Here is a 16,961-nt window from a genome sequence, read left to right on the forward strand (position 1 = left end):
CACCTACTAATGAGGAAAGATAACGAGACTTATATACTAGCCTTCTACCCTAATGTGGGTCCTCCACACCTTCCTATCTAAGGTCATGTCCTCGGTAAGCTGTAACTGCGTCATGTAACTGGGTAAATGAAATTGAATGTTGTTATTTTTTATTTTGGCATAACTGTGTTGCATTCTCCAATGATTTTGTTGTGTCTCATATGTTTGTCTAAAGAGATTGTAATTTTTTTTTGTTCCACATGGATATTTTGGATTCCATTGTTTCAACACGAATGCCATATTTCAACAATAATTAGTTGTGCGTGTTTCGTCTCTTTCAACGGTAATTTGTTAAATTGAAAAACAAGAGAAGCACATCAGTTGTCCATTTTGCTAAAAAGGTGGAGACTGAAAGGCAAGGGGATTTGGATTTAAGTGGTTCAAAAGGAAATTAGAGTCAATAATAAATCTTTTAAACTAATTTTTGTTGTTTATGAATTGTAATTTAGATAGATAACTTCTCAAGGGAGACCACTTGTTTGTTAGAAGGCTCGAGAGCAGCTTAAGGATAATAACTAGATATGTCAAATTTAAATTACGAAGATATAATTATCTGTTGAAAAGAACAGATATAATCATCTCAATCTGTTAAGACTTGGAATAGCTTAGATTGAAAATATACAGGAAAATTAGTCTATTATTCAAAAGTTACTCCTAAACGTGAAATTCTCTTGAAGAACGATTAAAATGTCATATATCTAGTCTAAGTTATTACATATTCACATATTTTGATTGAGAGAATGACAAAAATGATCTCGTATATTCGGGAGTATGTTCAAAATAGTCCCTAAAGTATGCTTTGAATAGTTTTGTTATATTAAGTTCGCCAAAAAATAACACATGATTCCGTTAAATACTTAACGATCTCGGATAGATTTGATGGGAACAAAAATGGTCCCTTAAGATACCAAAACTCTCTATTTCGATTGTGTGAATGATCAGAACATTATAATGCTTCCAAAGAAAGCAACTCTAAGCAGAAGGAACATTATAATGCTTCAACTCTAAAAACAAGAAGGACCTGAGCGACTAGATAAATATATTAACAAAGAAATTCTATGAGAATTGTAAATTTATGCACTTTGAATGAACATGAAAAAGTGGTAACAAGTCCAACAGAAATCTATTATTCAATGAGAATCTGGACTTTTAATGAACATGAAAAAGTGGACAAGTTAGATCCTGGATTTTGTTTCTTTCACCGTTTCAATTTGTCAATAGGAAAGGGAAAATCTTTTGTAAAAGTTTTGTTTTCTTAACACGATTCAGTGAGAAAATTGTTGAACAAGTATGTTGTAGAGCATCGACAACAAACCTACTACTGTAAATGGGCAAATCACATAGAGAAAGTGTATCTTCCTCTTCTTCACCTGTAACCAGATGAGACCATTTTGGGGCTTGTAATTCTTTGCTATATTACACCAGATTATAAGTGGGACATATATGAGCTGTCATTAGATTATTTAACTACGGTAAGTTACATTGGTTTGATGTAAACTTTGGTGTAAACACCTGGTGTGAGTAAGTATTTACCATTAACATTTAATCTTTGTTTCATAATTTTATTGCAATACTTACATATATTTATTTTGTAGATGGCGGGTGATAAAAGGGGTAAGACTATTGCGAAAGCCCCAAAAAAATCAAAAAAGAAGGGTCTGTATATACCACCAGAGGGCATAGAGCCAGGTCCCCTTCGGATTGAAGCTAGAGATCCTGCGCCTTGCCTCCCACCATTTGGCCCTCCAATGTCACAATTTGCAGATGGGTTGGCATGGAGTCAGCCGACTGGCCATGTCGCAGTGCCCCTATTTATTTGGCCTCACGGCCAGACAGAGCCACAGGCACGACGATCTCAGTCCCCTATCACACCTTTGACGATCTCGCATGGCCTCCCTGAGTTTTATCATGTATTACATCGAGCGACTATGCGCGGTACTCCGACAGCTACTCCTAGCTCGACTATGTCACAGCCATCGACATCATCTACTCCACATGTCGGGACGTCGGAGCATGAAGAAAGTAGCTCCGATTCTGACGAAGAGCGTCCCAGAAAAGGAGACCCTCCCACCGCTTTTGACTGTTGATAAGCATGGTCGTCTCATAATCGAGTCAGTTGGATACACGTAAGTTTATTTAATTTTCACAAGTTATTTACGTTATTTTAAAACATCTAATTTTATAGCATCTAATTATCTAATTGTTTTGATGCAGCTTTTGTTGACACTTAACTTTTGGCCTCCCATAATTTATTTTAATTGCTCAGAGTACTTGAATGTTAAATGGAGTAAAATGTGTATTCTTTTTAGAAATCAGAATGATTTATAAACTATGCAGGTAATATTTTACCCTTATTATCTGGTAAAATAATTTCTATAATAAACCATTTGGAAATTACTTTACAACAATTGTGATGCATTTTACTAAATTCAATCAAGAAAATAGTTTAAAATAACTATTTATTTAATTGTTCAAATTATCCGAAATTTATCACCAAATATTTAATTCAAGAAAATTGATTAATTAGAATAAATGGCCATTTTTACCCCTCAACTTTAATTTCTATATAACCATATTATTTGATAACTTTCAAATTAATTGTAATTGATTTAAATAGTTAATTATGGCTATATTTGTAAATTTGTGAAATTGACCGTGTCTTAATTAATTGTCTAATTTGTTTTAATTTGGTTATAATTTAATTGCTTTAATTGACCCTTTTAATCTTGCCCAATTTGTAAATTTTATCCATTTTTCTATATACATGCACATATATATATATATATATATATATATATATATATATATATATATATATATATATATATATATATATATACACACACACGAAAATGGGCTTTTTCTTCCTTTTTTAAAAATGGACCGAGTCGGCCCAATCGGACCAACCCGACCCAAATCATTTTCTAAAGGGGCAACGCCCCACTTCTATTTTCAGTTGGAACCAAACGATCCTTAAGAGTTGAGAAAGGGTTCCCTTGAGGGAAACCCTAGCCGCCGCGGGGCCACGCTCTCTCTCCTCTCGTCATCTCGCCATTTTTGGCAATGATTTAGAGGTGTAAGGCCTTAACAGGCCTGGTATGGACGATTTAGGGCAATGCATTTATTGTCTCCTCCAATTTTCACCAAACTCCACCCAAACAGGGTGTTATCTCGTCCTTTTTACTATTTTTCCTATATTTTCCTGAGTCTCAAACGGTAATACTCTGTTATCCCTTAATTATTTTTGCTTGTTTGTGGATTTGAATCCATGGATCTCATTGGTTCATGAAGAACCGAACGGATCGAGTCGTTAAGGGTGAAATCTGACCCTTTATTCGTTTTGCATCTAATCCTAACCCTACAACATGGATGTGAGGAGGAAACCCCTAAAATGGGGAGTTATCCCACATCAGCTAAACGAGGGTTTCGGGGTTTTCTATTTAAGGGATCCAATTTCTTTGTTGTAGAACAAGTTTTGAGCATATGAAAATTTGAATGTACTCATAGAACTCGAAATACTTAAGGTTTCAAAAAATATTTGAGATCTTTAACTTTTCTGAGTCAAGTAAAATTTTAAAACTTGTTTTCTATGTTTTGTGGCTGAGTTTTTGGGATTTGGAGGAGCAAAAAATCTCCCAAGTTCAATCTCGATATAAGGCTGCCCAAAAAAGAGGTAATTCTCCCTTATTCTTTATGTTTTCCTTTCTGTTTTCATTTCTTTGGGCTTATCATGTGTTATTAGGGTATTTTTGTTAGCTTAAAAGGGAGACCTATTTGTATGCTAGTATTTGTTCTGGATTTAGTTAGTCTTGTATGTTAGTGTAACTTAGTAGGTCCTTCTAGTTTAAGTCAGTAGTTAGATAATATGAATGTGTGCCAGTTAATTTGGTCTTCTAAAACATGTTGGCTATGTTGTGTTTAGTTTAACTTGTATTAAGTACACTTATGGGTGTTAGTCTTGATTTGGTTGTTAAGCATGTCTCAAGTATCACAGCTGTCTTAACATGTCTTGATTGAATTTGTGCCTATATCAGCAGGCTCAGTTTGTCCAACCTGCTTATATTAGTTTTAGTATACTTAGCTAAGTAGTTGATTAAGTTTTCTTAAACCGAATTTGTTTAGTCTAGCTTAGTTCATTCTAATCTATTGATGTATTCTGGATAAGTATATTGCGTTAGCTCAAGCATGGTGCTTGGTTTAAAGTTAATCATGTATATATGACAGTTTAGCTTGATTTGTACAACATACTTGTGATACCTTGATTTATCTACTTTAAGCATGAAATTCAGCCTGTTTAATTGAACATATTTTGCCTAACTTGTTTCTTTGGTGTAAATTGCTTACAAGTTAGTCCTTACAAGTATGACCATGTCAGATTAGATTAGTCAAACATGATAGTTAGTTCATTTGAGTACCCTTAGGTGTCAATCAACTAAGTTAGATGTTTATCTAGTCTCTTTTTGTATTGAGTTAATCTATGCAGCTATGCATGTTCATGGGATACATCAGTTTGTTAATTTGAACCTGTTTTTACATAAAGTCAAGGGATTTGAATTGGTAACAATGGCATGGTCAAGACACAGTTATGCTTGAAATCTTGTTGCTTTAACCCAGTCTCTGCTTCCTTGTTTATCTGAGTATGAAATTTGATCTTGGACTGTGTCAGATGTAGTTTTTAGTTTGGTTAAAATGGGACAATGTCCCTACAAATGGTTTTTTGAGTGCAATGGTATGAAAAGTCTAAGTCTGTTGAAATCATGTCTTTATTTTGCTAAAGTTAAACCCTGATCAAAATATGCAAGCCTTTGCTTCTCTAATATTGCTTGTTAAGATAACTGAGGAGATGCTGGTTTGAAGTCATACTTTGGCCCAGAAATCTGCTAAGAGTTTTGACCTGGTTAACTCCTATATATGTTTGATCATTTGATTAACTATTTTGCTTACTTATATGAGAGATTGGTCTATCCTAATCTGAATGCATCTTAAGCATATCTGCAAATTTGTGTGTTTTGACATCCTAATTGGCACATAAATTGATACATATCCTTGAAGTCTTGCCTGTATTTGGCTAATGTTTAAGCTTAGGGACCTGTCTAGGTATCGTGATCCCTTTGAGTCTAGTTCTGTGTTTCTTAAAATGTATGTGTGGTCTGATACATACTCATGCTTAGAACAATTGATGATTACTTGCCTCTATGTTTGTCCATGCCTATTTATTTGTTAGTTAAGTTTGTTGTCTGGTTTCCCATTGGTGTATGGTGAATATTCTGCCAACCTATCTGTTACACCTCGGAAAATTTTCCGTTGATGCACAGCGAATAGACTAAAGAAGAGCACAGGTATACGGTATTTCAATAAGTAAGGAATGACATTTGATGACCCTAATTAAGATTTCAAAGACGTTCGAGATAGGGGAAGAAAGTTTGCCAAGAGAAGGCGAGGCATACGATAAGTATCAAAAGGGAATTACGAGTAATAAGTTAACGAGGATTTAATAATTCTTTGGAGAAGAGTTATAACGTCCCTTAGATTGTTAATGAGGTAATAGACAAGTGTTAAGAAAGTTCTGTAAGGATTGGAGATCAAACGAGTCGACGAGAACGAACTTCGGAAAACTAGGCATTATACTGCCAAACATACTGGCCGTATAAAACATACGGGCCGTATGTTCCACCGTATAATCAGCCCAGATTAGCACCCCTCTCTGGACCAGATCTACAGCGCACCTCTGCAGTTGGGTACGGATAACCCTGAAGCCTTGGTAGGGCCAGGTATGTGTAACCCTGAGCCTTGGTAGGGCCAGGTATGTATGATAACCGAGCCTAGCCATGGTCGGGTACGTGAAACACCGAACCTTCGTGGTCGGGTATGCTATGTAAATGCTATGTATATGATATGGATATGTATATGATATAGATATGAGCATGATACGAATACGAATAAGAACATGTATATGAATACGACTATGAATACGAAATGTAAATGAGTACGGACATGAGTACGAATACGGATATGGATGTATGTACACAATTACGTGTTAGAGATGGAAAGTCCCTATGAGAAGCAAGTGCTTATGACGATGATACTACTATCTCTCATCCTATGCTATTTCTATGTTGTCTATTATGCTTTCATAATGATATTGATCATGCTTTACATACTCAGTACATTCTTCGTACTGACGTCCTTTTGTTTATGGACACTGCGTCATGCCCGCAGGTGGCCAGGGAGACAGGCTTGATCCATAGCTATATTTCTCAGGGACTACATAGCGGAGCTCCATTTCATTCGGAGCTATAGCTTTTGGTATTGATTCTTTTGTGTACATATTTATAGGCTTAGCGGGGTCCTGTCCTGCCTATATGATATGACATACTCTCCTTAGAGGATCGTAGACATGTGTATATGGTTAGATGTGTTTGGCCTTGTCGGCCTATATTTTAGATGTCATTTTGTTAGCCTCGTCGGCTTATGTACATTGCTATGAGCATTGCTATTAATGGTGATATGTATATATGTATTGTTGCCCAATGGAAATAGTATGAATGATGGATAGAAAGTATGATTTAATATGTGGCTCACCTAGATGTAAATGTAAAGGTATTTTAAGAGGTGCCCGGGTGGGCTAGCACCAGGTGCCCGTCGCGGCCCTTCGGCTGGGTTGTGACACTATCAATCACAGTTTAATATACAAGCATGTTTTAGATTAATTTAAAGATCACATGTGTTTTAAAGGGGTATGAGATGAAAGTAGCTTAGACCCAACATGATATCCTTTAAGATACTTGTTGTATGCCTATTAGATTGATGAAGTTCAACAGGTTACATGAATGTCTTAAGCTCAGTTTCAGAAACTGTGTACATGAAACTTGGTGTTTACCTCAACTATGTTTAATTTGCAGTGATTAATCAATCACTTATGTTTAGGTGTGATTAGTCCTTTTCTGCATCTGTTGGGAGGTCCCTATTTGCCTAAAGAGTATTTTCAATCAATATCCCTACTTGGTTTGGTTCTGCTTTAGTCTATAGGATTTGTTCTTTAAAAATAGCATCATCTCATAGTATGATGAAGAGTAATCTAAACTTGCATATAGGGATCAGAGTTTGAAATTTTCCTAGTTGTCCTTTAAAATAAATGAATGACAAAATATGAGTTGGTGGCATATTCCTTATTTATGTGGTATTATATTGAATCTGATAAGAGGCATGTCCACTATGCTAGCCAATTCCCTATGTAAAAAACCATGTCTATTTTGTTCTCATATTATCATGCCAATTAGTATGGTTTGTTTGATTCTAGACTTGGCATGAGGAGTAAGCTAGAAGCAGACAGATACAAAAACCTGTTGTGAAATTACTTTCCCTTCTTTTATTGTTTTGATTGCAATCTCTATTTGGATGTGTTGTGTATCCTTACTTCATTCCTGCCTTTACATAAAAGCTTGGGTTAAGTGTTTTGATCGTTTGCTCTCTCTTCTTGCCTCCTCTGGGTTTTGAATTCTCCAAACCTAGGAGGTATACATCTGGTATATAAGGTGTATCCAACTTCATATACACTCCAGTGTATATGAAGTGGCATAGTTATTGTATACAGATGTATACCCACCCTCCTATTTCCTTTAAAATAAATTGGTGATGTATAGTACTTATGTCATTGCATGACTGTTAAACCTCTTTTGTGTGTGCTTACTTAGAAAATGTCTTCCTGAAAGTTGGACAAGTATTGATGCTATGTATATAATATGTATACTGGTTCTGAGTCTGTGTAACCATGGATTGTTTCTTACCTTGTCTTGGCTGTGTGACAAAATTATTCAACTTGATATAGCCAAATCTGTTAGATATATACTTAGATAGCTTATTAGGGATTGCTTGTTGTCACCATTAGGTATACACCTCTTCTCCTATATACTATGAGCTTAACACATAAATGGAGAGGCAAAAATAGAACTTAGGGATTAAGCTTGAGCCTTCCCTGGTGTCTACCATGCCAGGGGTTCCTAGAAACCCCTTGGATCTTGTGTGACATCAGGAACAAGAGGGTGAAAGCTTTCCTTTTGGAGTTGTTCTAGTGTCTCCATGGGTGTGTATATCAATTGTATATTGGCTAATAGCTGTGTATATTTATTTGTGTAGCATTGCCTATTTTTTTTTTCTTGAGAAAATGATTCTATGGGCCTGCTATTTTTTTTTTCGCTTATTTCAATTTTGGGTTTGCTTCTGTGCTGTTACAATTTTTGTGGGCTTTAAAATTATAAGCCTACAGTTGTTCACATTTTGGGCCTGTTTCTTTGCTGTTTTCAATCCATGTGGGTGTGTATGTTTAGTTGAGTTTCTATTTCATCAAATGTAGTGTTTTGTTAGAATTATATGACCTATAGGTATTTATTACATCAAGTTTACATTAAGTCTTAGTTTCTTTTTTAGATGCTATCTAATCCATATTCCCCTTTTCTTCTTTGTTGCATGAAACAACCTTGTTTGGGTCGCATCGTTGCATGAAACCTGTTAGGCTAGAGGCCCAACTACCCTTTTTTTATTCGAGTCTGATGAAGAGAAATGGAAGCTAATATGTTGAAGGTCCAGTCATGAGTGAAAATGACACTGGTGGACTTGGGTAGGCCCATCAGTCAAAATTTGCCTTACTCCGCTCCTACTTTGCATTATATATATATATATATATATATATTCTTGTTTATATGTATTGTTGTAAACAACACTTGAATATTGGAACCCCTATGAATGTTAGAACTTATGACAATAATTAGAGTTTTAGGAAAGTCGCCTAGACACTTTTTTTTTTTATATAAAAATTCGAATAACTTAAATCTTTTTTGCATGAAATGGAGCCTAATCCAATTTTTAGTTAAGTTTAAAAAACTTGGCTGATGTTTAAATAAGGGCAAAAAATGATTTCAAAATAGATTCAATCGGTAAAGGGATTTGGGCCCTCCGCCCCTTGTTGTGAAACTTATTATCTTGAAGTAATTGGACTGTTTTTGGGCCTTAAGCCCACTGGTGATACTGGACTACTTACAAAGAAAATAAAATTCAGGAAGTAGCCTAATACAACAACAACAACCCAGTGAAATCCCACATCGTGGGGTCTGAGGAGGGTAGAGTGTACGCAGACCTTACTCTTACCAAGGTAGGACGGCTGTTTCCGAAAGACCCTCGGCTCAATAAAAGCATAAAAAAAAAAGTCAGATAAGGTTAAGAGATTCGGATAAGAGATTCAAAGCGATATGGAAATGAAATAATGCAAGCGACACAGATAACACAGGATAATCAAAGCACAGGAAATAACATATAATAGCAGAAATCGGAGCAGATAACACAAGATAATCAAAGCACAGGAAATAACAGATAATAACAGAAATCGGAGCACAAGAAATTATATTGCAATAACGCGACTACTAATAAGAACGGATAACGAGACTATCTACTAGTCTTCTACCCTAATTTGGGTCCTCCAAACCCACCTATCTAAGGTCATGTCCTCGGTAAGTTGTAGTTGTGCCATGTCGTGTTTAATTACCTCTCCCCAATACTTCTTCGGCCTACCCCTACCTCGTCTGAAACCATCCATGGCCAACCTCTCACACCTCCGCACTGGGGAATCTATGTCTCTCCTCTTCACATGCCCAAACCATCTCAATCTCGCTTCTCGCATCTTGTCTTCCACCGAGGCCACCCCTACTTTATCCCGAATATCCTCATTCATAATCCTATCACTCCTGGTGTGGCCACACATCCATCTCAACATTCTCATCTCGGCAACTTTCATCTTTTGAACGTGAGAGATCTTAACTGGCCAACACTCCGTCCCATATAGCATAGTCGGTCTAACCACCACTTTGTAAAACTTTCCCTTAAGTTTTGGTGGCACCTTCTTGTCACATAGCACTCCAGAAGCAAGCCTCCATTTCATCCACCCTGCCCCAATACGATGTGTGACATCATCGTCAATCTCCCCGCTGCCTTGCATAATAGACCCAAGGTACTTGAAACTACTTTTCTTCTGGATGGCCTGGGTACCAAGCCTTACTTCCAAGTCAGCCTCCTGAGGTGCTTCAATGAACTTACACTCCAAGTACTCTGTCTTGGTCCTACTCAGCTTAAACCCTTTAGACTCCAGAGTATGTCTCCAACACTCCAGCTTAGCGTTAACTCCTCTACGAGTCTCGTCAATCAGGACTATGTCGTCTGCGAAAAGCATACACCATGGCACCTCACCTTGAATTTGCCGTGTCAATCCATCCATCACCAAGGCAAATAAAAATGGACTAAGAGTCGATCCTTGATGCAACCCCATCACAACTGGAAAGTGCTCTGAGTCTCCTCCTACTGTCCTCACCCTGGTTTTGGCTCCCTCATACATGTCCTTGATCACCCTAATGTACGCCACAGGTACACTTTTAGCCTCCAAGCATTTCCATAGGATCTGTCTTGAAACTTTGTCATAAGCCTTTTCTAGGTCGATGAATACCATGTGTAAGTCCCTCTTCCTCTCCCTATACTGCTCCACCAACCTTCTCATAAGATGGATGGCTTCTGTAGTTGAACGTCCCGGCATGAATCCGAACTGGTTTTCTGAAATAGATACACCTCTCCTCACCCTCATCTCCACCACCCTTTCCCACACTTTCATAGTATGGCTTAGCAGCTTGATACCTCTATAGTTGTTGCAACTCTAGATATCTCCCTTATTCTTGTATAGAGGGATCATTACACTCGCCCTCCATTCTTCGGGCATCAATGCCGTCTTAAAGATGACATTAAACAACCTAGTCAACCACTTCAAACCTGTCGGGCCCGCGCTCTTCCAGAATTCCCCCGAAATCTCGTCAGGTCCGGCCGCTCTTCCCCTGCGCATCCTACGAACAACACCCTTAACCTCGTCAACCTTAATACTCCTGCAATAGCCAAAATTGCGACGCCTTCCTGTATGTTCTAAATCACCCAACACAATGTCTCTGTCCCCTTCTTCATTCAAGAGTTTGGAGAAGTATGACTGCCATCTCCGTTTAATGAGAGTCTCCTCTAGCAATACTTTTCCATGCTCGTCCTTGATGCATTTTACTTGATCCACATCACGTGCCTTTCTCTCCCTCGCCTTGGCTAGCCTGAACAATTTCTAGTCCCCTCCTTTCTCTTCTAGTTCAGCATACATGTGTTCAAAAGCTGTCGTTTCTGCCATCGAAACCGCCAACTTCGCCTCCTTCCTCGCCATCTTATAAAGTTCTGTATTCTTCCACTTCTCCACCTCATCCTTGCTTTCTATCAACTTCGCATACGCCACCTTCTTTGCTTCCACCTTCCCTTGAACTTCTCCATTCCACCACCAGTCCCCTCGATGCTGACCATGACTACCTGTCGAGACCCCCAACACTTCCCTTGCTACCACCCTAATGCAACTAGCCGTCTTATCCCACATACTGGTCGCATCCCCACTACTATCCCAGGCCCCCATATCCTTCAATTTCTCTCTCATCTCCAGGGCACTAATAGTGGTCAAACTCCCCCATCTGATCCTAGGTCGGTCCTCCACGACCCTCTTCTTCCTCATCATCTTGATCGCTAAATCCATCACCAAGAGCTTATGTCGGGTTGTAAGATATTCGCTCGGAATGACCTTACAATCCTTGCACAGACCTTTATCATCCTTCCTAAGGAGTAAAAAGTCTATTTGAGTCTTAGCCACCGAACTGTGGAAGGTTACCAAGTGTTCCTCATTCTTTGGAAAACTCGAATTGGCTATCACCAACCCAAAAGCTCTTGCAAAATCCAAAAGTGAGACTCCTCCTCCATTCCTGTCCCCGAAGCCGAAGCCTCCATGCACATCATCATAACCTCCCGAAATAGGTCCGATGTGTCCATTGAAATCACCTCCCACGAATAGCTTCTCAGTAGGCGGTATGCCTCCCACTAATTCGTCCAAATCCTCCCAAAAGCGCCTCTTCTCCTCGTCGCCTAAGCCCGCTTGCAGCGCATATACACTAATAATGTTCAAAGTGAGTCCTTCAACAACCACCTTAATCGACATCATCCTAACAGTGACTCTCCTAACCTCTACCACCTGATCCCTTAATTCACTATCTACTAAAATGCCCACCCCATTTCTATACTTCGACCTACCAGAGAACCACAGCTTATACCCGTCTACCTCCTTAGCTTTAGGACCTACCCATTTGGTCTCTTGGATACAAGCTATATTAATCTTCCTCTTCTTAAGAATCTTAACTAGCTCTATGGACTTCCCGGTTAACGTTCCAATGTTCCAAGATCCTACTCTCAACCTAGACGCTCCTTTAACCCACTTACCCCTCCTAACCCTCGCCCCCGTCCCCGAACGAGAACATGACCCTAGTCTACCATCACTAAGCAAAGCCACGAAAATGAGTATGAACTAATAAACTATTCAAAAGTCTAAAGTTAGCAAAAAATGCAACTGCAAGTGTATGGACAAATAATGGATATGGAAACCGGAGGTACCAACTCCAGTTGAAATGAACCTGATCGCCGTCGGAAAACATTGTTCAACGTTCGAGTTACTGTTCACTGTTCACTGCCGGAGTTACTGTTCACTGCCGGAATTATTCTCACAGAGACCTGAAACAGTAGCAGAGAAGAGGGGGACAAGAAAAGAAAAAGAAAAAAGAAAAAAAAGGAGAGAAAGAGAGGGCTGGCCGGAAAATGGTGCCGGAAAAAGTCTCCGGCGATGACGCAGCTGTGTTCTGGCAGCGCCAGGAGCAGCTAAAAAAGGGGAAAAGGAGAAGAGAAGAAGAAGAAGAGGAGAAGAGGAGAAGAAGAAAAGGAAAGAGAGAAAAAAGTAGATCTGGCCGGAAAAGTGGCTGGCATTACCTGGTCGCCGGAGTTACCTGGGCAGTGGTGCGGTCTGGTCGCCTGACGGGGTGGCGGGTGGGGTGGGAGGAGGGAGGGAGGAGATGTTACCGTTGGAGAGTTGGAGATCAGAGGAGAGAGAAAGCAGAGGAGAGAGAAAGCAGAGAGAGGAAAGAAATTATAGGGAAAATACATAAATTAGTCTCAGGAAGTAGCCTAATATTGTCTGAAATGGTGGAATTGTTTCATTTTGTAAAAGATGTTCTGAATACTTTGAGAAAAATCTGGGTTTTGGTAAGTTTAAAGTCTTGATCTTATTTGGGATAAAAACGGACTGCTTTTACTTTGACTTAAAAGGATTTGGAGATTATTTGGATCAAAGGTTTGTGAACTGAGGACCAAAAAAAAAAAAGATACTTGGGCCTGGAAGCCCAATACTGCATGCACTGATAAGAAGAAATATTTTGGACCAAAATTGAGATGATGGAATCTGGACGTGGAACACAGTTTGACCTTATGGGCTTTAAGAAAAAATAATAAAATTTGGACTTGATAAGATCTTTTTTTCCCTCTATATATATGTATAAATATAGGAGAATGCTCCATATGTTGTTATATAAAAGTTAATAAAAACCCGTAAGAACTAAACTCATCTTAGTAGGACTAGAATAGTAGCTACTCTATTCGGGAGGAATCCCGGGTGTCCTAGTCCGGCAATAAAGTGAGTTGAACACTTACGTGGATTTTCAAACCCAAAAATCCCTTTATAAAGGGGACTTTTGGCCGAATTTTTTAAATTATGATATGAACAAAAAATGACATTTGTGTGGAAAGTTAAACATTTTTTAAACAAATAAATACAGTTAAATCACACATTGAAGCTCGTAGGTCAACCGTACTCTACGGATCTTTAATACTAGAGTACGTAAAATAGGGGGTTACCAGAACCCTTACCTCGAACTTTGGTCCAAAAGATTTTTAATTATTTTGAAAAAATCTTTAAACCCGATTTTCCTAGTTTTCCATAATAAATTAGGTGGTGACTCTAAAAAAATACTAAAATCCAATTAGAGGACCAACAACATCGTAGTAACTTTTATGCCTTACCCGCAAAAGCAAACTGTAATAGCTTCTTTCCAGGCAAAGCAACTTAAAGGATTTCAAAGACAACCAAAGGACTTTATAGAGGCGTCGTTCCGTCTTGGGGCAAGGTGCCAGTGAAACTGAAGAAGCAGATGTTTATAGAGTTTAGGGTATTTATAATTTGTAGTAAAAAAATATAACTGTATCTTGATTGTTTATGGGATATTCCTTTAATATGCATTTCAATCATTTTAATTTCTTTGCAGACAAAGTATTCTTGGAAGCCGGAACATGAGGATTTAGTAGCGCAGAATTTTGAGAAAAAATGGGGGAAAATACTTAAGGATGTGTTACTTAGAGCCCGTCATAATTGCCTGCAGCCTGACTGGATCCAAGATGACTGGTGGAAGGACTTACTGCACTACTGGGCAACTGATCCGACGTTTTTGAAACGAAGTGCAAATGGGAAGGCCGCCAGAGCCTTAGTGAAGGGTGGATCGCTACACACTAGTGGGGCCACGAGCCAAGTGGACTTGATGAAGCAGCTGGTATGCCTCCTTCTATAGCTTTGACAAATGACATTTCTTATTCTTAAGTCTTGGTTCAGATTTTGATTTAGTTTTTAGGTTTAGTTTTGTTCAGTTTTGGTGCATGTTTTGTCCAGTTTTCAGTTCATGTAGTGTTTATTTTATGTGCAGTCATAATCTTCAGTTTTGGTTCAGTTTTTTGACTGTTTTGGTTCAGGTTTTTTTACAGTCTTGGTTTAGGTTTTGTTTAAGTTTTTTAATCAAGTTTTTTATTCATGTTTTTGCTTAGTTTTGACATGGAAACTTCTTAGTTTGAGTAATAGTAAATCCACATTTGAGTTTGAGTAAGTTGTTAATACATGGGTGGTTATTATGTAGCAAAGAAACGATGTTCTTGTGAGATACGTAACAACTAAGGAAAGTATTTTATTAGGGATTCTACAATCTGAGGGAAAGTTGGAACTCATGGTGTGGATAGAATAGAAGGATAGGATGGAATATCGACAAATCTTAAATGGAGAATGAGGACACAATATTAACATGAATTAAATAAAATGTGAAGTGGATGAACACTCAAAATTTTCAATTTTCCAATTGTTAAAAATAATTCCCTCAACAGCTTGGGTGATGCCAGTTTCACTTTTAGCTTCTTTTTTCCTTTAAATTAAGGACAGGTGATCTGCAAAATCTTGTCGATAGTAATTAATATTTCTTTAAGTGTTTAACAAAACAAAAAGAAAACAAACCACAAATTACCTTGATGAGTACATAAGTGAGTTAAAAGATTGTTGCGGTGTTGACACTTTATGTGTGGTGCATGGTTTATATTGCTACTTTACTGTGGCATAAATTGCTAGTATTTTATATCAAATGAACGTAGGGTAACATTATTGATCTGGAGATTAAGATTGATGTAGTGTTAATTGGAGTGTATCTTTTTTCACTTTATATACTTTATTTTTGAGACTGTCAATTGTCATAATCTTTCTTTATTGAGTGCATGAGGTTCGGATTGCTACACTTCGTAATAACTAATTAATCAGCTTTTCGTCGATACAAAGTGTGCTTGATTCTTTGTAACAAACCAAAGGGTTTTAAGTTGTCAAGCCAAAATCTTTATTTATTTCTTTCAACATCTTTTAACTTAAAATTATGTTATCTATGAGTGTTAAACAAATTTCTACTTAATAAGAGTGGTAAACTAAATTGCAAAGTCCTATCCAATATAAATCCCATAAGATCACATTTTAAAATTTAGTTGTACACCTTTATATGGTACAACATCACTATAAATTAAATTAAATAACAACTTGGCTTGGCCCTCCTTACTCAAATACTTCAAGACAGTAGCCTAGCTAGCTAGTCGAGGAGCGATCATGATACATAACAAAACTGAAAAACATTACTTTTTTAGTTGTTAATCTTGATTTGTTTGCAGGAGCTACAGAAGGGTCAGGCAGCACCTCAAGATGAGATCTTCAAGATTACTCACATGAGGAAGGAGAAGAACGCCGATGGTACAGACCGATGGGTTGAGCCAAGGGCTAAGCGAACTTGGGTAAGTCATTAGTTAACAATAATAATCTCTTTTTTGGACTAAATTAGACTACTAACATTGTATCCTTCAATTTCAGAACGAATTTGAATAACACTTTGGGGAGTTTCGAGCCACTCAGCCAAGTAGCACGCTGATGACCGAAGAGGTAATACAGCAACAGTGGATTGAGAAGGTTGCTCCCCCAATAAGGCATGGGATGCCTAATCGAGCCTTTTGTAGATACCTGTCGGCCCTTGAAGGCATAGGTGCTGCTAATGATGGGGCAATTGATCCTAAGGAGTGTGAAGCTATGAAGTATCAAGTTGCTCAGCTAACAACAACAAGGATGTTGGGTATGCAAGCCCAAATTAATAGCTTACTCAATTCAGGGGAGTTTCATATTCCCCCGTGTCCTGGGGATGCTCGTAGGTCACAGCCCCCCAACCAACCCCGACCTTCCCAAGGTAGACGACGTAGGTCACAGGCTGACATAAATCATGCTCTTGTCGATGAGTCTAGTGGGGAGGATTTGGATCATATCTCTAACACCCAACGTTGACCTTTTTGATTCGTTTACTTTTGGATTCTAATTCTGCTATGTTTAAATGGATATGTTTATTATGTTTAAGGGTTTGAATTTAGTTTTAATTCGAATTAGAAGTACTTTTAAGCTTATGATGTTTAAGTGTTTGAATGTAGTTTTAATATTAGGTACTTTGAGGTTGAATTTGATTGTTTATAAGTGTTTGAATGGACAATGTTTAAGTGTTCAAGTGTTTTAACATTGTTTATGGTTGTTATGTTGCACTATTGATGAATTGGATGGTTGTTTTAGTTGATGAATTTGGTTGTTTGGAAATTGGCAGGTGGGCTGCTAAAAGCAGGCAAATGCTGGAAAAAATAATCCAGTGATCGAAAATCAACCCAGATAT

At 37.9% G+C, this 16,961-nt stretch overlaps 1 protein-coding gene across 1 annotated transcript in view; it reads right to left on the reverse strand.

Annotated features, from left to right (window-relative positions):
* Positions 1–5,259: 5,259 nt before the first annotated feature.
* The window catches only part of LOC132609388 (uncharacterized), a 39,639-nt gene continuing 27,937 nt past the window's right edge, over positions 5,260–16,961 (reverse strand). Inside the window, exons 2-3 of the mRNA XM_060323364.1 lie at positions 11,211–12,268; positions 5,260–5,362 (exon numbers count right to left, since the gene is read on the reverse strand). Coding sequence (XP_060179347.1) covers positions 5,260–5,362; positions 11,211–12,088 — 981 coding nt within the window. The 5' untranslated portion in view covers positions 12,089–12,268. The remainder of the gene's footprint in view (positions 5,363–11,210; positions 12,269–16,961) is intronic.

This window comes from Lycium barbarum, chromosome 1 (assembly GCF_019175385.1).
Source record: "Lycium barbarum isolate Lr01 chromosome 1, ASM1917538v2, whole genome shotgun sequence".
Taxonomy (NCBI): Eukaryota; Viridiplantae; Streptophyta; class Magnoliopsida; order Solanales; family Solanaceae; genus Lycium; species Lycium barbarum.